This window comes from Calypte anna, chromosome 1 (genome assembly GCF_003957555.1).
Source record: "Calypte anna isolate BGI_N300 chromosome 1, bCalAnn1_v1.p, whole genome shotgun sequence".
NCBI lineage: Eukaryota > Metazoa > Chordata > Aves > Apodiformes > Trochilidae > Calypte > Calypte anna.
In genome coordinates this window covers 190,400,647-190,422,846 of record NC_044244.1, presented here as the reverse complement: position 1 = coordinate 190,422,846, position 22,200 = coordinate 190,400,647, and the positions used below count along the sequence as shown (strand labels likewise).

Sequence of the window (22,200 nt, the reverse complement as noted above, 5' to 3'; positions counted from 1 at the left end):
GAAATAGAGCTTAGTGAAAATTAACTGTCCCAGCAATGTCAAGGCAGAATTCACACACTAAGCCACTATTTCTGGCTAAACAGTAACCTGCAGAGAGGGTTACTCAGGGAAGGGAGTGCTCCAACCTGCATTCATTAGTTTCAGAGCTCCAGTCAGTCCTATTAGTCCTATTAGTCAGTCTATTCAGTCCATTAACATCACAGGTGTCACTGCAGCTGCCTTTGGTTAAGGTGGAAATCAGGCCAGATTTTATGGTGCCAGTGAGCACATAAAAGGTTCAAGGAAACTTTGAGGAGTGCTAAAACTTTTTAATTCATAAATGAAGCAGTGCTTCTATTTAGATTTCAGCAAGTCAAGCTGTCTGAACTGGACTGCAGGATCCACCAGGCTACAGATCATAATTGCAAGGTCTGTCAGAAGGGTTGGATATGTTTACCTACACCACTTAAGACCTCTTCTCAACTGTCATTCATTTTCTTTCTGATTTTGTTCTGAGTTAGTGAAACTGCTCCAGGAATTATAGAGCTACACAGTTTACCATGTGAGCCACAGGAAGGATACTGCTGGGGTGCTCAGTACTGGTAAGATCTTGGCCATCCAGATGGCATTTGGAAAGAGCCACAATGAAAGCAATCCCAGAATTGCATGGCTCATTTCAGAAAGAGTTCAGGGACAAGGGGGACAGGATACATTTGATTTCTAGAGGATGCAATGCCAGACACTGGTGATGGCTTTTTAGAGTAACACTCCTTTTAGAAATCTGTGAAGGGACAAGTTTTAATGTGCCTCAGGTATTAGGAAACAAAAATATTCTTTAATGCTTTCATTTAATGAACAGTTGTTACTTGAAAAAGGCAAAATGGTGGTTCCCTTTCTGATCTCCATGGTTAGCCATGTGAGCTATTTCCCCTGAGAAGAAAAAGAAACATTGGATGACAGAGCCAACAGCGCTACCTCTGTTTTAGACCATTGTTTATTTACAGAGAATGGGCAAAGCTTCGTTTCTGAAAGCTCGGAGGGGAGTGAAACATGCTGCTTCTTCCCTCACAGCTCCAAATCACTCTTCCCTTCCCTTCTACCCCAAAGTCGGTCTCCCTCTCAATAACAGCTTTTCCTTGGCAATCACCAGTGTTTCTGAGGCTGTTTGTAACCCTTCTGATGTTGTCTTGCCCCTCTTTTCTGGCTTGCTGCTGCCTCTGACGTGCAACCAAGCAGAAGTCCAATGCAATCAACACCTTTTCTTCATCAGGCTCCACATCAAACCTCTGGCCAGTGCTGTGCCCTTCTTACTGTCTTGTCCTGTGCTGGGGTTTTGGGTAGCACTCCCATGACTTCAGCTGCCTGCTTACCTCTGTACAATTAATATTTACACTTCTATATGAACAACAGGCAGCAAATATATCCACTGACTTTACCGTCTGGTCAAAAGGCACAGAAAAGCAGAATAGGTAATGGCACTGGGTTACTGATCCATGTACTAACACCAAGCAAAACCTATGCTATGCTTCTGTGAACCTCCTAGACAGCTGAGATAGAATAGCTGTATGGTATTTATGTCCTGGAGGAAAAGAGACACTGCTAGAAGGATCTCAAAATCTCCTATGTTGACAGGACTTGTAAAGCACTAAACCCAATGCAGTTTCATCCTTCTTTTTCTTCCTCACTCCTCTAGAAGGTCTGCTCTCTGATGAAAAAGATACTTGCTCATTTAGGGGGAAATGTATTTGATCAGCACTATCCAATAGTTACATACACTGCAAGGGTCAGGCTTGCTCAGGTGTGGTGTGTTGACTCTGATTGCATGCCAGGTGCCCACCAAGCCACTCAGTCACTGCCCTCCTCAGCTGGACAGGGGAGAGGAAATAAAATGAATGTCTCAGGGCTTGAGGTAAGGACAGGGAGAGATGGCTCAGTCATCACCATCAGGACCAAAACAGATTCAGTTTGGGAAATTGTTTTAGTTTATTACCAATTAAATCACAGTAGGATGATTTGAACAAAACCCAAATAAATGTGGATTTGGTATATAACATGAACATAAAAAAGTATGAGTTCCATGTGCTCCCTGCACAGCAGTCAGTCCACCAGCTTTCTTTACTGGATCTCAGATAAGAAAGATTAGAGATGTCTTGTTTCATGGACTACCAGTCTTTTTTATTCTTATTCCTGAGAAGAGTGACTGATGAAGTGAAGCAAATTAAAATAGTAGCTCATGTCCCTGACTCTCCAGCTATTTACACACTGCTTGTTCTCCAGCACAAGCTTGCATGAAGTCCTGCTCCTCATCTGTGCCCTGCTGTATCAGTGTGCAATGAATTACAGGAATAAACCATGAATACAGCAACAAAACTCTGGCTTTGGTTTAATTTTCTTTCCACTTACTAACATTTAGTCTGGGTGCTATGAGAGCTACTTGATCCACAAGTAAGGAGAGGATAAAAACTACTGGGTGGGTTAGCACAGAGAAAATGAACATATTCATAATATTGCAGCAGACAGGAGGGCATCATGAGTCAGTGTTTTCATCTGGATAGAAAGGCTCATTCTCAGAACAAACAGACTCAGGACAAAGGTTAAGCATAACCACTCACAACCTGAAAGAAGTTAAATCCTGCCTACATAAAAGTGCTTCAGTGTTTTGACTTCAGAAGAACTTAAGTTTGAACTTAGCATTCCCTCAGAATGGGTAGGAAGTCCATGGGAAGCCATTACTTAAAAAAAAACAACAAACAAAAGTGCTTTAAAAACCAAAAGACAAAATAGATGAGTCAGATATTTTCCAACATAGAGTCACAGAATTGTTTTGGTTAGAAAAGACCTTTATGATCAAGTCCAACCATTAACCTAGCACTGCCAAGCCCATCCAAGCCTGCATGAGGCTTCTGTTGAACAAGAATGAAAAAGCTGTGAGGCAGTGGTCTGGAACCTGCACTGTGATGTGAAGTGGCACAGGAAAGGGCTCTGACAGGCAGTGGCACAAGCTGACCCTCTGCAGTCATCACAGCTCTTGCTTCACATAAATGCATGATGCTCTTGGAAAGCTCTGAGCAAGACTATCTCAGAGTAATGCTGAGGTTCACCTGTCAAAATTATCTTCACACAGTTAAAAAAAGGAGAAGTTGGCTTGCCACTGTGGAAGGATGCTGATGGCTGCTGGATGCTCCTCTGAGTTTGGCTGAATTATGTCCCAAGCCCAGACAACTGGGAGGGATTTTCTCTGTCCACAGCTGCAAAGGGAACACAAGTGAGAGAAGGATCAGCTGATGGCCTTGGCTTTGGTTCCATGCTAAGCACAGAAAATTGCCAGTGCTTTGCCAGAAGAACAGGCTGTAGGACTCACTCTGGACTGAAGGCCAGTCTGTGCTGGAGATGCCATAAAATGTGGTACAGTAAAGCCCTACATTTGGTTTTATTTATTTACACTCTCAAGACTTGTACACAAAATTGACAAGTTGAGCAACATGAGCCTTGAGAGACATTTCAACCAGATGCAACCTTATTGTTGATTTTTTTTTAATTTTTGTTCAAGTCTCTGCCAGAGAAGAATAAGAGTTTTCAGAATAACAAAATAAACTCTGAAATTGCTTGGCTTTTTTAGAGAGCTTTTGATTAGAAATGCCTGTGGGCTACAGGCTTTGGAGAGAAAGAATGTGCTAGCAGGCACTGATTTGTCTAAACACAGCACAATTAATCATCAAATTGGACAAAATCTCTGTGGTGATCCATCAGCTATTTTTACAGATTTGCTTATAATAAAAGCCAAGAACTTTTTGTTGTTTTAGATAATTTTTGTTGTAAATTGTAGGATGCTGAACAGTATCCTGAAGTACTGATGAAAGAATTACAGAAACCAAATGCTATCAACTATTAATGAAATCTATACAGACACTTAAAAGGCAATATCTTATAACTTAAGTACACTAAGAGATTTAATTTCAAACAGTCTGCAAGCTGAATGATTGCATTGGTACTATAAATGTCCTTAAAGTTTTCATCATATATTTTAGGCAGGAAAACCAAGATTCAGTGTGACTGCCAGAATATGCAGGCTCCAAGGTACAATAATGTAAGATTCACTGATCACACTAAGCCCTCAAACCCAAGCAGGGAAATCTCCATCATCCTGAGGGGCAGCTGTAGGGAAATGTCAAATATTAGGAATAGAAAGATTCCACTGAGCATACACAAGTGATTGCTCCTAAACACAGACACCGATGCAGAGGCTCCAGGGGAAGCTGCAGCCCTCACAGTTCTTTGCAAAGTCCCAGCCCTGCCACAACAGGAAGGTTCAGATCAGAGCCCAAAGCAAAACTTCCAGATCCACCTTTGGCTCTGCCAAGTTATTAACAACCAGCACTATCTTTAGCAGGTTTTATTTTTTCCAGGAAAAGGTGGTTTATACAATCACTCTGTGTCCTCTCTTACCTACTAGGTCATTTCAAGCAAATTCGTCAAAAAAGCAAAGGTCTCAAAGATGTTTGTTCCTACAGCCTTTCATGGAAATCACTACTGAGATAAAGGGAAAAGATAATGGGGTTCATGTTCCTACCACTCTAGGGAGGGGAACATAGCCCTTCCTCTGACAGCTGATAGCTTGCAGTGAGACACAACACGTGCTGCTTCATACCTAGAACCTCCTGAGCCCTCACTAGTCAAGCCCTAGCAAAACCTAGGAGCCTTCCTGGCCTGCAGGACTGAGCAGAGGCCAGAGAAAAGGAGGAAAATGTTGGCTGTAGATGAAACCAAATTAAAAAAGGGAATGGTTATGGGGGGCAGGATTAAAAGTGCACTGGTAAGAAACAAGAGGGAGAGCAAGCAGAGCACCCCAAGCTGTGCCTGCTGCTCCCTGAAGACGTGAGGTAAGGGGAGGAGAATAATCTGGTGTGGGTGGCTATGGTGGAACACAGGTGGATATGGAGAAAGGGTGAAAGGGATGGGGAAGGGAACATTACAAAGGAGATGTGTTAGGGGAAAGTGGGCAGAGATCAGGAGGAATTCTGGATTTATTGGTTCTGCTAGTCAGGAAACAACCATCTATAAACAGTACTCTCCTCCTCACCAGGTTGAATCAATGGAGAAAGGCCAGCTTGGAAATTACTGGTCCTTTTGCAGCAAAGTGAAAATGCATCAGGTACCCAGTGAATCTCTCCTACCCACAGCCTCGAATAAAGAGAGGAGGCAAAAAGACCTTTGTTGCACTTGTCATGAGCTTCTGGGTTCTCAGGACTGGGTCCTCTGCTTTAACCAGAGAACTGTCATGTAAGAGCATAATTCAATGGTTAAATGCTGCTTATATTTGAAAATTTCAGAAACCATTTTTTTCCCCAGCGTCCTTTTCACAATAGTGATGTTGAAGAGGGCCTCTGGAAGGTCTATGTAATGATTGAACTCCTAGAGCCATGGACTGGGTAAAAGCCAAGCAGGGGATCTGACTCTTGCTTACCCTCAGCACCCAGAGCTCCCTCCTTACTTATGAGAAGAGGCAGGGGGAGAAACCAGGCTGTTCATAACTACTCTGCCATCCATATAGGTAAAGATCAGGCTTTGAGGTGAGACAGGACATCCCACCACCCAGAGATCCCACCAATAGGCAAGTACAGACACTAAATTCAGTACGCTTTGCTGTATTTAAGCTCACCAAGCTCAAGGGGCTTGATGCCCTCTGTTAAAAAAACAACTTTAAGTGTAGGAACATCCATCTCAGCTCTGATTTTTCTCTGCTTTTTGGGGGGATGAGTCCTAAACCTGCCTGTACCTTGGATCCTGGCAGGATCACAGTGACTGGGGGACTGCAGTGGCAAAGAGAAATGTGTTGAGATGGACAACCAGTGCTTTTGCTCAGTGATGTTGACCAAGGAGCCCTTATCTGTTTTCACTGATAAGCACATAATATATTCTGGTTTACTTGATAGTGCGGAGGTTAAGGTGGGATCAGTTAAATTAAGTCCAACACTAATTATATTTCCTTCCCAGGCTGTGCAAATTCTTCCAAGACCCACACCTTCACTTTTTAAATGCACTACAAGGAGCCCCCAGAATGAACATAGAATTAGAAAACAGTTTGACAAAGAAAAGAAATATTATTTTGACAACACCATAGCAATCAAATCAAATGAAATCTAAGCTGGCATATTCTAAGTGAATCCAACTAATAAAAAACTTTTGCTTCTGCCATAAATTGCAGCAAATAGAGAAAATGTCAGTAGCTTTTACAGTAGGTCTTCCACAACCATGTACTGAAGATATGTGTGGACTGCCTTGTCAAAGTTTACCAGCAGTGTAGCTGCACACAGAATGCTCCAGAAAAAAAACAAACATAAAAACCAACCCAAAACACAATGAAACCCAAGGAAAGCAAGAATTGCAGTATCAAAGCACAGAAGCCATTATGCCATGCAGACCAGTCAGGAAAGTCTGGCAAATGCAAAAAAATCTCTCTTCTATTCCAGAAATGGATGCCCTATTATTAGAAGACAAGGGTGATAACTCCTTAGCTCTGACACAATCATTAAAGAGGAACCTAAGGCAGCATCCTACAGAAACCTTGCAGTGTCACATAAGTCAATTTAAATTCTATAATAAAATATATTGTGTATTAATATAAATATTCCATAAACTAACAAGTTAAAAAAAGAGTTGGTCCTCAAATAAATGTCCCCGGGTCATGATGCATAGTTCACGGGATGCTGTCCTACAGCCCAATGGATATATGCTGTCTGAGGTTTTCATGATAGTCAGAGTTATTTCCCCTCCAATTTACATCCTGGTATTCATATTTCTAAAGAATTATTCCCCCTCCTCCCTGTCTTTGGCATTTTTTGTTTAAGGTGGGGTTGTTCCTTGTGGCAGCAGCACAGATTTATGCCCGATAAACGCGAACACATCCTCTTGAATTTCCTTCACCAGGTCAACTTCTTTCTTTTGGCCAACTCCACCTCTTCCTTTGAGCTTCTGTTAAATCAGGGAATTTCAACAGACTTAAATCTAAATCACTTCTGACAGCAGGGGGAAGCCTGACTTTCACAAATTAATGTTAAGCTTTGCTGTTAACTTCAGTGGGCCTGAGATTTTACCTCATACCTAGGGAAGTTCCTCTTGAGGGTTGGGGCCATTGTACATACATTTTGCTCAGGAAAAGTAAGGGAAAGAGGACAAAAGATTAGAGATAGCGGAGGAGGAGCATTGACTTTTTTTCTAAGGGAAAAGGTATCTTCCACCCAGATTTAATAACCTCAGTACAGTCTCAAAGCCCCACCAGTGTCTATCCTATTCCCAGAGTCTTCATGGTACCTCAGACCACAGCTGACACACTAGCTTTTCTCTCCATATGCCCAGAAGTTTATAGGATTTATATCTTTCTTCTAATTCCAACTTGGTTTGGGTTTAAAGTGTCTAAAAATGGCAGGTAAATTTCTCTCCTACTGCTCAACTGTGCAACACCATTTAAAAGAAAGCTTCAGCAGAGCCAGATCTGTTGACAAGACAATTCTGTAGATTGACTGATGTTTCACTTGCTCATTTTTCACCAGAGACACAGGTCATTATTCTGTCAGACTTAATTTTCACACCATCTGCATCCTGTTAGCTTTCACTCTCCATTCAGCTTCACCCCAATGTTTTGCATTGTTCTGCAATAAGTCCTGAAAGTTATTTCTGTCTCCAGAAAAGGACACTGAATTTAAGCAAGTTTTTTCCCAATGCTAATGCACCAGCCTGTTCCACTCCTGCTCTCAGGGGATGCCAAAAGATTCTGCAGAGCAGCAGACAACTTTATATTTTCAAATACACTTATACATTTCACAGTGTCTCAAGAGGCTTATGCCACTATAATAAAGTATTCCTCACTACTTCATAGTAGTATGAATCCATGCCCCAAGATGAGTTCCCCCTCTGCTTTCTCTTTGTGAAAAAAATAGAAATTCTCTTTTAAAAGATACTGTAAAAATCAGCCTAAAAATTGTATCTTTTAATTTACATTCTATAAGTACAGCCCTGTGCTTCATAAGGATCTCCATGATATTGGTTAAGTGTATTTTATATTGGAAAAAAAAAAAAAAAGCAAATAATGAAAAAAGATCACCATACTACTATGCACTTTTCTTTATAGAAGGTTTTGTATCTTCACTCTAAAGCAAAAAGGACTTTCAACCATAGTCTAAAAGTTTTAGGGCTGGGAAGCATTTCCTAAGATAACGACTCCTCTTATTAATGGGATTAAAGGACAAGGATTCATTCTTCCTTCCGTTTTTTAATGTCTCGGAGAGCTGCAAGCCCTGCTCTGTTACATTTCATTCCTTCACCCTACCAAATCTGTAATGAGCATAAAGGCTCCTCAGGCTTTTCAAAGCAAAGGATTCCAAGGCTCCTGGTTGTTAGTACCAAGGGTAACCTTCCCTTTGCTTGAAGATACAATTATGTTATCATTGTGCTGAACATAAGGAAAACCTGCATCCCCAAGCCTTCAGCAGCTCACTCCCATCTCTGCACATCTCTTTCACCATGCCAGCACAAGTCCTGGTGCAGCTGGCCATGAAATGCCCATCTGGCTTACTGCTAGTCTGGCCCAAAACAGACTTGGATTTACCCAGACTGAGTTCTGTTACACAGCTGCCTGGGTATCTTTTCAGGCAGACTGGGGATGGAAGGGAGGAGTGAACAACCAGGGACACATTGCAGGAGTCAGACTGCTAAACTGGATGGGCAGCTGTAGGACCTGAAGCTGTACAGCCCTGCAAGAAATCTCCCCTCAGTCTGGGCCAGCCTTGAGCATCAGGAATCACACCCATGCATGGACCAAATCTTCTCACCTTGGGACAATATTTCCAGCAACACACTTTGGCTTTGACAATCTGCATACATTTGGGTCCCTTCACAGCCATTCCAGAACTTGTGAAGACAAATAGGGCAGCAGAATTTTTAAAAACTAAAGACCCAAGACCCTGAGACACACACTCTGTAGGAGCTAAACCTGAGAAGCCTCCAAGAAAGGAGGGTATTTGCTTATTCAAGTCTTACTCTCCTCCTGAGGTGTGTGCTACTGCCCACTGGTGCTGAGAGGGTGCATGGTTAGGAGGACTTTGCTTTGGACATAGCTGTCCTTCCTCAGTGCTTTTTTAATGTGGTCTGATCACAGAAGATATTTTTATTTCAAAAATAGAGAATATAAAGTGACAATGTACTTTGGCCTGAAGATTTTAATGCTTATTGCATGACTTTTAATACATTAATATTAGTAACTCAGCAGACAGCTGTCTGGAAAACAAGATAGGAAAAAATGTTATTCAGCATAGACTCCTTCCAGAAAAAACTTCAGAGCTTTTGGGGGACAGTGCCAGAATGCCATTGTCAGTAATTTGATGGTTTCACCTCTTTCAGCTGTTCTAAAAACCTGAGTTCTCAGCACACAGGAATAAGTCTAAGGTCATAGATAAAGAAAGCCTGCTTAGGGAATTTTAAGTGACTCCTGAAGAGAAAGGCAGTAGGGATGTAGGGAAGGGATCAACAGAAACCTGTTGAGGCATCAGGACCTCTGGCTGGCTCATAGGCTGAAGGAAGGAGGCTTTGGATGTCATAGATGAGCATGCCAAGAGTTGGATGTTTGCAAGACTTTTTTTCCACAGTAGCTCTTCTCTACTGGTAAACAGAGGAAAACTGTGCTTTAAGATTGGTGGTTAAGTAGCTTTTTGAAAGGATAGAACATCAGGTGCCAGATCCCATTTAGGGCAGATAAATTTGCCAGCAGGGAGGATGCTGGAGCCATGACCTAGGAGGAGAACTCCAGACACCAGCCCTACAGAAGGTGAAAAGTCGATCCTGAAGAATTTGTACAGAGACCAAGAAAGGTAAAATAGTCATTGGGCCCTCCAATTATGCCAGCAGCATCTGGCAAACAAGTTTGTAGCCATGCAAACACTGATAAATGTTTTCTAATAAGAAAAACCCTGCTGGACCTCATAAGACTATTTTCAGGTGCTCTTGTACAAGAGTTGCTTTGTTAAGCAAGTTATTTGTGCTTTAATCTTTCCAAGCTCAACCTGAAAATATAAAGTCAAACATTAATGGGGCTGAGAATGGTATCAACACAGGGAAAAAGCTTTTTGTGTCCACAGGTCACCATTTGCTGCTACTGTGGCCACAGAAAGACTTCACAATGTTCTATAGACTTGTCTTCTTATCATAACCTGTGCATATATATATATGTGCATGTCCATACATGTTGGAGCATCATGTGGTGTTTTAAAACTGAGATATCTCACCTCCCTTGCCTTATCAACAGCATTAAATGTGAAAAAATCCTCATCACCCAGAGTTGGGCTGGAAGCACAGTAGTCCTGAGGACAGGTTTAGAAAAACTCTGATTCACTGGGGAGATGACCCAAAAACCCAACAGAACAGAGTTCACAGCTGGACATGTAGCAAGGAGAAATGTTAAGCATAATTATGGAGTGGCACATACGTGGTGGGGTAATCATGTCGAAGAAAAGATTCACAGGGAGAAGATGAGAAAACGAATTACAGTGACCAGATCAGTCAGATAATGCCAAAAAAAGGTGTGGGCACACTAGGACATGTTAGCAAAAGCTGAGATCTAACAGCTCCAGTCCTCTTGGCACTGCCTGCCCTTCATGGTGAAGTGGTTCTCACCCTTCTGTGGTGCATTTCAGGAGAAATGTAGCAAAATAGGAGACTTCAGAGTGGGATAAGCTAGACAAAACAGCAAGAACTTCTAACAAGAAAACCATCAGGCTGGGTATGACCAATTACTACCAGAGAGTAGTAATTGGAGAGAGGATGACATTGGCAAGGAAAGTTTAGATTATATAATAGGGCAAAACTGCTTTCTACTTATATGAGAGTTAAGTACTGGAACAGAGTATGGAGCAGCTTTATGCAGATCCAAAATAAAATTTAAACAGTAAATGAACAGAATTATGTGATGAGGTTTCCTGTGACAGTACAGCAAAACTGGACATTGTCTCAGTTTTAGGTGCTATCTTCTCCCTAAAACATCAGTGAAATATATTTATGTGGGCGTCATTTTGTTTCAAAAACCTTCTGATCCCAGTTGAGTTATGTTAGAAGAATCCCCTTTTCAGACTGTCAGTGCAGCTTAGGATAGCAAACACGGGAAGAGCTAGAAATTATAACATAGATCTCAATTCCTGAGCTGCCCAGACCTGCAGGTCCCAATGATTTTAGCAGAAAGTGTTGGCATCCTACCCTGAAATGTGTGTTGCAGGCTGGGTCCTGATATACACAGGACCATTTTGGAAATGATTGGTTGGAAAACTTTTAGATCATTGAGTCCAATCATAAACCCAGCACTGCCAAGTCCAAGAGTAAACCATGTCCCTCAGCACCACATCTACAACATGTCTTTTAAATACCTCCAGGGATGGTGACTCAGCCACTTCCCTGGACAGTCTGTTCCAGTGCCTGACAGTCCTTAAAAGCATAATATGCTCTAGGAGAGGAAATACAGACTGCAAGACATTACAAGTCAGATCTATGAAAAAAGCACATGTTAATGCTTTTCACTTTAATCTCATAACTTTTAAATTATTATAATAGCTCTTTTCTTTATGGCACAGAACCACACTTTTGCTAAAGCAGCCTTGATTAAAACCAAACCTGAGGCCAGGCTGGAATTCACTTTTCATCTTCAGAGAAACAAACTCCCTGCCATAGGAAATTCAGTATACTAAGGACATGATAGTTTGTCCTTTCCTTCAGAAGCCACGGGCTGGAATCCAGAACAGCCCAAATTCAATAGCAAAAATATCAGGCAATGAGAACAGATGTTCTTACCACATTGGTAAAATTATGTGTTTAAAACATGAGAAAGAGCTGAGTTACAGGAAGGGGATTTCTTCAACAGCAACAACCACAGAAAGAGTCCAGTGTATAGAATGACAACCCTGCTTTTTTGAGGGTAACAGCAGGGATGCAAAATAAAAAACAAAGTTCCTGAATATCGTTTGGACATCTTGCAAGATAAAGGCAGATTGAAGGCAGAGACAGAGAGGCTGTACAGCAGAAATTGCCTGCTGTGGATCTTGATTAGCTGAGAACCAGCAGTGTGCTGTTTTCTGCCTGACAGTGCTCACAGCTCAATATCTGGGGATAGACTCTGGACTCTTATCTCTGATAACTTTTACTCTTGCCTTGAAGAAATGTCCTCTGCCCATATAAAGGACAATTCCTTCTTTGGTTTCCTCCTGCACATAGGAAGAGGGGATATGATCAAGGTTTGACTGGATGAATGACTCCACCACAGGCCTGCAGATCTAAAACCTGGGTATTAGGGAGCAGAACAGAATTACCAGGGACAGACATAAGCCAAAAAAGCAATGCTGAGGAGCAGCTCATGGGAAGGGATACATTGGCTTTACTAGAAATTCTGATGACAAACACGATGTAAACATTTTTGCCAAGATGAGATTATCCATAATACATTATTCATGATCGGTCTACACATCGCTTACATCTTCAAGGTCTGCCTCAGGGTCCTTACTATGACCTTGAGTCAGTTAGGTGAGCTTGCCTTAGTTTCCCCATCCATCACACTATTTTCAGCTGAAACTGCAGTTAAATCTCACAGTTGTGAATGCTTTGAAACCATTATTATTTCTTTCTTTTACTTTGCATATTTCTATAGCAAAAACTAGTTTTTATCTGTCTACTGATGTATTTCAAGGATAAAAAAACCAAAAAGCTTGCAAAGAAAATTGAGCTTTACCACTGAATTTTCAGGCTAGAAAAAAAATATTTCAGAATGCTAACGAGGGCTTTATCTGAACATTAATCATTAAAAAGAATTAGGCATAAAAGGGCCTTCCAGCATGGTCCACAGTGTTTAATGTTGCATGAATTTACACAGTAACTGTTCTGAGCAGCAAAAAAAAGGCACTAGTGCAGAGCATCATCTCCTATGAAAGTGATCTCTGCAGGGTGGCTAGTGGAAGTGCATACAAAAATTCATAATCAGCACAACATATCCCAAATCCAGCAACTACTCCAATGCCAGCACTGCAGAAGGCACTCAGTGCTCCTGAGGTGCTCCCCAGCAGTGCAGCCCTAAGTTCAGAGAGCTCTTTGGATCTAAGCTACACAGACTGCACAGCACTGGCTGAGAACAAAACCACTGTTTGCTGTCTCTAGGAAGAAGGCAGAGTTATACTCCACTCCCCAGCTCATCATCAAACGTACACACACGAAGCTGCTTGCTGGTCCATCTTTTGATGAGGGGCTGAGTTTTTGATGTTTTGGACTTCCCACACAAAGATGGGTGGTCAATAAAAAAGGGGCAAGAATGGTCTCTTCACTCACCGTGGTCTCCTGAAAGCCAAACCATATTGCTGACAAGCCAGGCCAACTGTTGGGGTGTAAACGATGGGCATGAATCTCTCGATGTCTGAGGTCAGCACTCGGTAAAAGAGCTTTTCATTCCTGTCTTGTAATGTCATAAGAATAATATACCTTAAAAGTAAAATCAAATGGATACATGTTAGTATTTACAGTTGGCAGTTTCATAAAAAGCAGTAGTTGGCTCACTTGGTAAGTACTGGGTTCTCCCAAGCCCTGACACTCCTCAGTGCTACATTGTGAGCAGATACCTTGAGCAAAACTTCCCAGCGGACATCCTGGCTCCACCATCCTCACTGACAGCTCACAGAGGCTTGGGAGAGATGGAAGTCAGACCCATCTGCACACTCAGAATGCCAGGATTTGCATCAGAAACAAATGCAAGGGAAAAGTTCAAAAGTAGACTTCAAGGTTACATGGGACATTACATTTATTATAAAAATCTATTGTGCAATCTAGAAGATTAAACTTGCATATATACAATATCTAGTATGCACATTCCAAAGCACTATCTTTCCTAAAATATTTCCACAAAACCTCTCTCCATTGTCCCACATCTTCAATTACTTACTCACAAAACACAGGACAGTTAAATTCCATATTAAAAAAGAAAACCAAAAAAAGCTTCGATTTAGAAAATCAAAGTGTTACATCAACCTTTCATTCTTAGTGTTGTCCAGACTTACACATGCATCACCAGGCTTTTATCACTTAGTGATCATTACATTAAGTTTCTCCTAAGTTTCCTTTCTTGAAAACACTTCATTGGCTAAGATTGGATTTGTCCAAGCGAAGCCAGAAAAATGAAAAGCTTAAAAAGTAAAAAGAGATTGCAAATAATTTTCTTTCTGAGTAACTTGTCAGTGCACAATGCCAACAATATAAAATTCACAAAACTGACAAAGAAGTGATCCTGCTCTGGCAGGGGGGGGTTGGACTTGATGGTCTTTTGAGGTCCCTTCCACGCCCTAACATTCTGAGATTCTGTGATTTGTGACACAGAAAAGCCAATGCAATAGAATTGCTGTTCAGGGGGGGCGAGTCCTGCTGCTTCAGACCCCAGAGCAGTAGCAACTGAGACAGACAGAGTTGCAATGTTTTTTTAATGTATTTTATTTTTAATATTTTGCCTACTAGTATCACAGTGAATGAATTGATGAGCACACAGGTGGATATATGCACTATGTGCACTTATCTTCATGAACTCTTGTGCAATCTGGTCTAGTGGGGGTTAGATTTGATGATCTTTAAGATCCCTTCCAACCCAAACAATTCTATGCTTCTAGGATTCTCTGTGTTCACTTTGCCAGTGGGGCAGAGACTGCCTTTTTGTCGTGTGTTTGTACCAGAAGTATAATGAATTGCCAGGCAGATACTGGAGTTCTCCAGCAATGTGGTGGTAGAAAAAGCTCTTATCAGTGCCTTTTGGGATTGGGGTGGCATATAAGAGAGGGGAAGGCAGACAGGCCAAAATAAACACTTCTGGTGCTGGAAAGCACAGACAGCTGGAAAAAAAGGGACTAAGGGAAAGCTGTGTGGTTTGAAGCAAGATCCTTAAGTCTTCCTGAGGGCTTTAAAGAACTGAAAACTAAAGGGGGACAGAAGAGAAAATAAGATGCTTTTTACATACTTGTCTAGATCATTAGATTTATTCTCGAAGTTTTTCATGATACGGAGGACTTGAACATCTTGGCTCAAGAAGCAAGGAGGAAGGAGGCCATGAATTCCCAGTTGAAGCCTTTCTTCAAGTGTAAAAGCCATTCCCTAGGAAGAAAAGAGGAAGGCATGTTCAAGCAGCATGATATGCACTACCAGAGGACAACCAAGAGGAAAGCAAGCAACAACATGAAGCTCCCAGGGCCCTGGAGGAAATCCTGGCTGCAGGGACAGCTGGGGGCTTGCACCATCCAGACTCTACAGCGTCTGGATTAGCAGTCCCAGCATCAGAGGGGTTCTGATAATTCACACTCATCCAGGATTGGAATGTGGTTGGTCTTAATCTTAATGGGCAGCTTTATGACGACATAGCTGTTAAACTGCTATTTTCTTCCAGGAATTTAGTGTTTCTCTATGACAAATAACTGCCATTAATGTTGCATGAGAAACAAGAGAGGACATATCTGGATGAACTTGGTTTTGGCAGCCTTCCTTTGCCTCCTGTTGCTTGTTCCTGTCCCTGTGCCATCCCAATGGCTGTGCCAGCAGCAACATGTGTGCAGTCACATGCTTACTCAGCAAAAGGAAGTACCTGGATTAGAAATAACCAGGTCATTTGAGCTCAGAGCAGCTCCCCTGGCTGATGATACACCATGGACTGCTCTACAGAGACTGGGAACCCAGGGCATAGCCCCTGGGGACACACAGCCATGGGGCTGGACTGCTGGAAGGGCCATGAACTTCTAGGTGGTGAAGATGCTGGTGAAAATGTTTGTCAAACCATATCAGCCAGGTCAAGTAGCCTGTAAAAGGACAGAGGGAAGATCTGAAATGGATTCTCCTGTTTCCCAGATCCCTGCCTAGCACATAGTGTGGCACCTCTTTTGTTACAAAATTGTGCAGCGGTGCAAACTAGGAAAAAAGAAACAAACCTTCATATATTTCAGAAGTAAATTCAGTTTCCAGGACATCTGAGATGAAAGCAATCTTTATTCCACAAGCATTTTCATAGTTTTTTTTTTTTCTGCTTTGGATCAAGATAGAGCCATGTATTTTTGAAATCTTTGAACATGGCAGAGAGAAATCATTCCTCATCCAGCCAGCAGATGAGGAGTGAGCAGTAGCTCAGGAGTCAGGAGATTAAGATTTTGTTGTCTAACCCAGAAATGGCATAAAGGTCTTTGTGGTCATCATTGAATGTTTCACCTATTTCCTTCCTGGACCTGAGTTTCAGAGCAGAACTGGTATGTTCCTTCAAGATAAAGTTCGAGTTTTTGTAAGTCATCATTTTTGAGTTTATAAATCCCCCAATACATTCTCATCAGAAAACTTGCAACCATCTGTAATGTTCAGGCTGAAGACTTCTGAAATACTAAACTAAAATCAACATTGGACATTAGCAGTGCATCAGTATTTGGCTTTTACAGTGACAATATTGTACGATGGAAGGAAAAACACAGCTACTGCAAATGTCAAAGTTTATCTGCAATGAATGGGAAAAAAAAGATGCAGTTTCAAACCATTTATTTCCTGTGACCTTTGAACATGGAGGATAGATAATGGGATACAGAAATATTTTGCACTACATACTCTGCTTGCTTGTCTAGAAAAAACCACATGAAAGGTTGGCTGATCAGGGTCACAGACCTGACCCCTGCTCATCCCTTGGTGCAGAAATGAAGCTCAGCAATAAAAGTAAACCAGTGGCAGTTCCTCTTCTTAAAGGGGCAGAAAAGGCAGAAACACAGCATTATAGGCTTTGTTGATTCCAGCCACAAAAAATCTTGAGGTATTTTTTTTTTATATGAAATTATATTTTACACCCAGTGTTATTTTACACCCAGTGAAATAGTGAAAATATTGCATCAAATAATCATACACCAAATACAAGAAAAAAATACTGTATTTCAACTCATCTCATCTCTCTTCATAATAATGTGACACCTTACAGAAACACGAGTCTGAATGCCCACTAATATCCCCCCATTTTTTTCTTCAGAGAGCTCTCCTCTGCCTGGATGACATTTGCAAGAACACAGGGTGCTTAGGAGCACCCAGCTTCCCTTTACCCAGGGGCAGGGAGTGAGCTGTGATGGATGAAGGTGAAGCACTTGTAGTTGCTCACTTGTCTTTCAGGCTTGCTGTGGGTTTTTCTTTTTTTTTGTTTTTTTTGGGGGGGGGCAGGGGGACTCACCAGGCTGAAAGGTGTTAACAGTGTACTGGGAAAACTCCTGCAGTGGTATTGGGAATTAATGTAATGATTAATAAAATTGAGTGGGGTCAAAAGGAAGCATGGAGTTGTAGAATGTTTCGTTGGTATAACTTGGGCTGGGAGGGACTTTTGTGCACGCCACTGGTCTGACTTTGTTCAGCACTTAATTTCTGGCTGGTTTATATCTGCATAGTGGCAAGGGTCTGGTCCTCTCCGGTGCTGACCCACTACTTCAAGACACTGCAAACTCAAGATTCTGAACTTGAATCTTAAGCATTTGGGAGATCTATGCACATGGATGTATGCTTTTGGATTGAGAGAACAGGTTAAACTGTTTAACACAACTACAGCTGTGCTCTTAAAGGTCCAAAGGTAAGCATGGTCATGCTAATCTATGGCATCTCCAGCTCACCACGCGTTTGCATCTATTGCATCCAGCTGAGCTACACTGGTGCAATTGCAACCTTATGCAATGAGGAACTTTCTGCCTTCACCACCAGTTAAATCTCCAAAACACTTTTAAGCACAGAGTTGGTCCATCATATGGTGTTTTTGTGGCAGGGCTGGGACCAGAACAGAAACTGGCCTAACTTTGAAGGCTGCTCTCTGAAGTTTCTGAGAAGGTCTAGGAGTAGGACCCCTGGGTGAAGTGGTTACATTCACTGAAACAGCACAGCGTGAAATGAATTTGGAAACACATTCTGCCCTGGATCAAAAGCTGCAATTCACTGAGGTATTGCTATGTTTAAGATTAAAGCTTTTAGGGCTGGATATTTTTTTTTTAAGACTGCCTGAAAGCCGTATTGTACCACTCTTTTTCTGGATTTAAAAGGTCTAATTATTAGATGGTGAACCACAGCCCTGCCGAGCTAAAGCCAGGTGCTCTGATTCATTTTTAAATGTATGGGAAATGAGTTGTCATGGAGAGGGCAGATGCTATGTCACTACCCAAAAACAAAGGCAAAAATATCAGCTGCCTACAAGGCTTCAAGCTACACAGGGGCTAAGCCAGGGGGGTCGTGAGGAAAAGGGCTTCCTGCAAAGAACACCAAATGAATCTGTGTTCTTACTGTCGACAGTGCCTGGTTTGCTATGTGGCAGCTCCCTCTTTGCAGCTCCAGTCCATAAAACCCAATTACTTTACAAACTGAAGGTCAAAGCCAACTCCCAGATAATGATTAATTTTATCACCACCTGCACTGTCCAGCAGTGAGAAGTGGGTGTAGCACTCAGGGTTGAATACAAGCAGGAGGGATGCAAGTATGGCTTAGCCTTATCATTTACTCATTACAGACCATACTTCTGAAGGTGGGAACAAAGACAGAAAAGAGTAGTTCCTGGGATATCAGGAAACTGCCATTTGGGCAGTGGAGGCTTAAACAAGTGCTTAATCAGGCATTATCTAGTGCAGAACATACAGAGCACACTGCAGCTCAGAACACCTCCAGCTGCTCAGCATCCTTTTGGAGCTAAGTCTTGGCTTACTTCACCCTTCAATAGCCCTACACTGTCAATTGCAACTGGCAGCCAGAGCACATGGAAGGCTGTGGGGTGGCTTGGATGGCCAGACCAAGAGGTTTACACAGTTTGTACAGTTGCAGTCTATCCCCCTCTGTAATGCTGGGTCCCAAGTTGTTGTTCTCAGCATGCCTTCTGAGACCACAGTCCCTAATCCATGCAATTAAAAGCTGACCTGGCAGCTTCTGAGCTGAGTAAACAAGGATTAGAGAACATCTCACAACACTTTGGGAACAGTTCCTGGAAAAGTGAACTTCCTAGTCTGGTAACAACAGAAAGCTGAACGGGTATGTGGTGGAAATACAGACACATAGGGATCACCACTGCAGGATGCAGGAGCCAGCACAGTTCATCTGCTTCTCCTTTATAATTGATATGTTAACAGCTATGGCAGGGAAGTCCTCACAGTCAGGGAATTCAATAAGCTTCTTCCGTACAGATTTTTCCTGCAATGTGTTTTCCATAGATACTTCCACCTGTCCAGTTTTACAGCCAGGATGTACTTCGACTGTCCACAAGCAGAAGTACCTCCCACAGGGGCTCAGTTCCAAAAGCTAAACTACTCCCCACTGAGACTGTATGCAGGGGAGCAGAGAACAACAGTAAATATCCATTTTCTACACCATGAGGCATTTCTACAAAGATCAGATCCTACTGTGGCTTCCTCAGCTCCACATGACTTGGTAACCCTCTTCACAGTTCTCCTTCCCAGCTACTCCTCTTGTTGGGCTGGATGAACTGCCACAGGCCCTGTCCTGAACTGCATCCCATGGAAAAGCTGTAATGAAAATATTATTTACATAAAAAGACAGCAGGAAGCACATTGAAGGGTCAATCCCTTAGTTTTTCATGTTAATTAATTTCTCATATAAAATATCTTGTAGCTTGTGATTACCTTTAATTTGTATGTTTCTGCTCTCTAGCTTGGAAAAATCCAAACACATGATGCTTTGGGTTGTGGGTGAGGTATTGTTTGGTCTGTATTCTCTGAAGCTTGGAAAGACTCCTCACCCTGCCTTCTCAGGAGTTATTGCTGGGCAAACTTTTTGTTGACCATTATTTCAAAACACTTCTCATAGTGTCTAGGCCTCTTTCCTGGTTCCAGTCACTAGCTGAAAAAAATCCCACTCTCTTGGACATCCCTTTTGTTACAAAGTGATATAATTGGGGATTTCTAATTCTTTCATATTGCTGTTCTTTACCCTCCCAAAGAGACTGGGAACACTACAAAAACCTCCAACTCAACTTTGTGTTTCTTTCAGTTCCCAGGGACCCATCTTTAACAATATCCTCTAACTGAACTGCAACAGAAGCTGTCCCTACTATTAATGAGGTTTTCCCAGCAACTATTTTGTTTTGTACAAGTAACTCCATATAACTGGATTAGATGGACATATTACCATCATTATTTTCATTTTTACCTCACCTTACATTCGCGACTTTTGATTTACACCAAGATAAGAGTGAGCAGAACTGGAGCATGATAAAGTCCCAGAGTTTTGCTGACCAGGGACCTGATCCTGCATGGTTTATCTGAGAGAAGTGAGTGTTCTCCTGATGAGGACATCCCTAATGGTCATGTGATGGGCAAGATGTGATAGGGTCACAGGCAAGAAGAAGCAAAGCTATCCTGTACTCACTTGTTAGAGGAGGTTTACTTCAATAAATAAAACTCATAAACCAAATGCCTTCAAGGCTTTTTTCCATTAATCTATAGGAACAATATAAGTGCCAAACTCCTCAAGACCTGAAGTGTGATTTCAGACTGCAGGGCTACAGCTCTATACCAAATTAAGCAGAGAACTTAATACTATTTCTCACCATTTGCCAGCCTTGTGGGCAGCAATTTTTCTTCCACAGGAAAAAAAAGAATAAAAAAAAAACCCCTCATATGCTAGAAAATGTATGTGTTTTGTCTACAAACTAGATTCTGTTGCACTGAGAAAAACAAAATTTTAAAGCTCAACTAGACAAACTTCCCCAGGGAGCAGCTGGTTTATCAGGCTGCTTTTGTGAAGGATTATGAACTTCACAGATGGCTGAAAATAGCATCATTCCTCTATTGAAAGAAAAGGTGAAGACAGGCAATTAATGCCAAGAGGTGACAAAATGCAGCTGTTTTCTAAAGAAATTCAAATTCTGGGCTAAATTCAATGCCTTGCTTCTTTCTACAAAAACAATATAATGATCCTCACTGAGCTCTATTCATGCTACTGAGAATACCTCTTTGGCTTTAGTGAGAAATAGATTAGCCTATTAATAATCATTAATTATTAACTAAAATAAAAAATGTCATTACAAGCATTAATGTCTTTCAGCAAGGGAGATAAATAAAATCCCTGCATGGAGAACAGGATTGCCATGCTGCAGAAAAACCTGGTGTCATCGTCATAAAAACAGAGAAATCCTGAGAAATTATTAGGATCAATAGAGTAACAGAGAATCCCAAACAGGGAGGGATGCATGGTGCATGGACACATGCAAAGAACAGAATAAAAGACTGTGCCTGGATGAACCTAAAACACAAAGCCCTCTTTGGTTGCCTCTTCATGTACAGCAAAATATTTGGTAGAGGAAGGATGCCAGATGGAGCAAGCAGTAATGAGGACATCAGGTTTTGTGCTGCAGCCAAGCACATGACCAGATTCCTGAAGCAAACCCCAAATTCTCAGCCCCCTATCAAAATTATCCCATGGGATCCCGAGACACAGATCCCAGTGCCTTGACTCTCCCAAGAAAATGAAGACAGCCTGGTGTCTCCTCTCTATGACTCCCAGCCTCCTTGTGTAATTCCACATCTGTTTTACACCTATGACTGTCCTGCCTTTTATGCCAATGAGTGAGTGAAATGAAGTGTCCAGGACAGAAACGAGAAGTCTGTAGTTCTCTCCGGTCCCTATCTCAGCTGGGGGAGTGCTATTTTTTTACCTCATGGGGAGAGGGAGCAGGATAAAATCAGTTTCTGCAAGTTTGGCCATGCACAAAACCCAGTTTTTTGTCAGAGTGTGACAGTTTCTCTGATGCTGCAGACCCTCGTTTCTCCCAGATATGATGTTTCCTCCAGACAGGAAGAATTCAGCATAAATTATGCTTTCATTCCTAAGTCTATGAAAACCAGGCTTTATCCTCAATTTGAACAAGCAAGTATGTCTGAGAAGAAAGATCAAGGCAATTTTAAGGTTTAAATGTGATCCAAAAACATTACAAGAGTACAGTTTTAGAAGCCAGTTTTACAATGCCTGGAAACTTCTCCCATTGTACAGGTAGCTGCTCATGTCAATCACAGTTGCATAAAATTTGGGTTTGTGCTATAGAGAGCACTGACTTCCTTTGGAGGCTACAGCAAATTACATAACATGAGGCTCAGGCACTTAATGCTCGCACGCAAACTGCATCAAGCTGTGAGTTTGGGACTCTGCAATTTGTATCTCATTTGCTACTGCCACTCC

At 41.9% G+C, this 22,200-nt stretch overlaps 1 protein-coding gene across 3 annotated transcripts in view; it reads right to left on the bottom strand.

Annotated features, from left to right (window-relative positions):
- ME3 (malic enzyme 3) overlaps nt 1-22,200 on the bottom strand; it is a 127,140-nt gene that overhangs the window by 46,425 nt on the left and 58,515 nt on the right. For all 3 annotated transcript variants that reach the window (XM_030457966.1, XM_030457950.1, XM_030457958.1), the window contains 2 exons: nt 14,996-15,129; nt 13,330-13,479 (listed from right to left, as the gene is read on the bottom strand). In XM_030457966.1, coding sequence (XP_030313826.1) covers nt 13,330-13,479; nt 14,996-15,129 — 284 coding nt within the window. The remainder of the gene's footprint in view (nt 1-13,329; nt 13,480-14,995; nt 15,130-22,200) is intronic.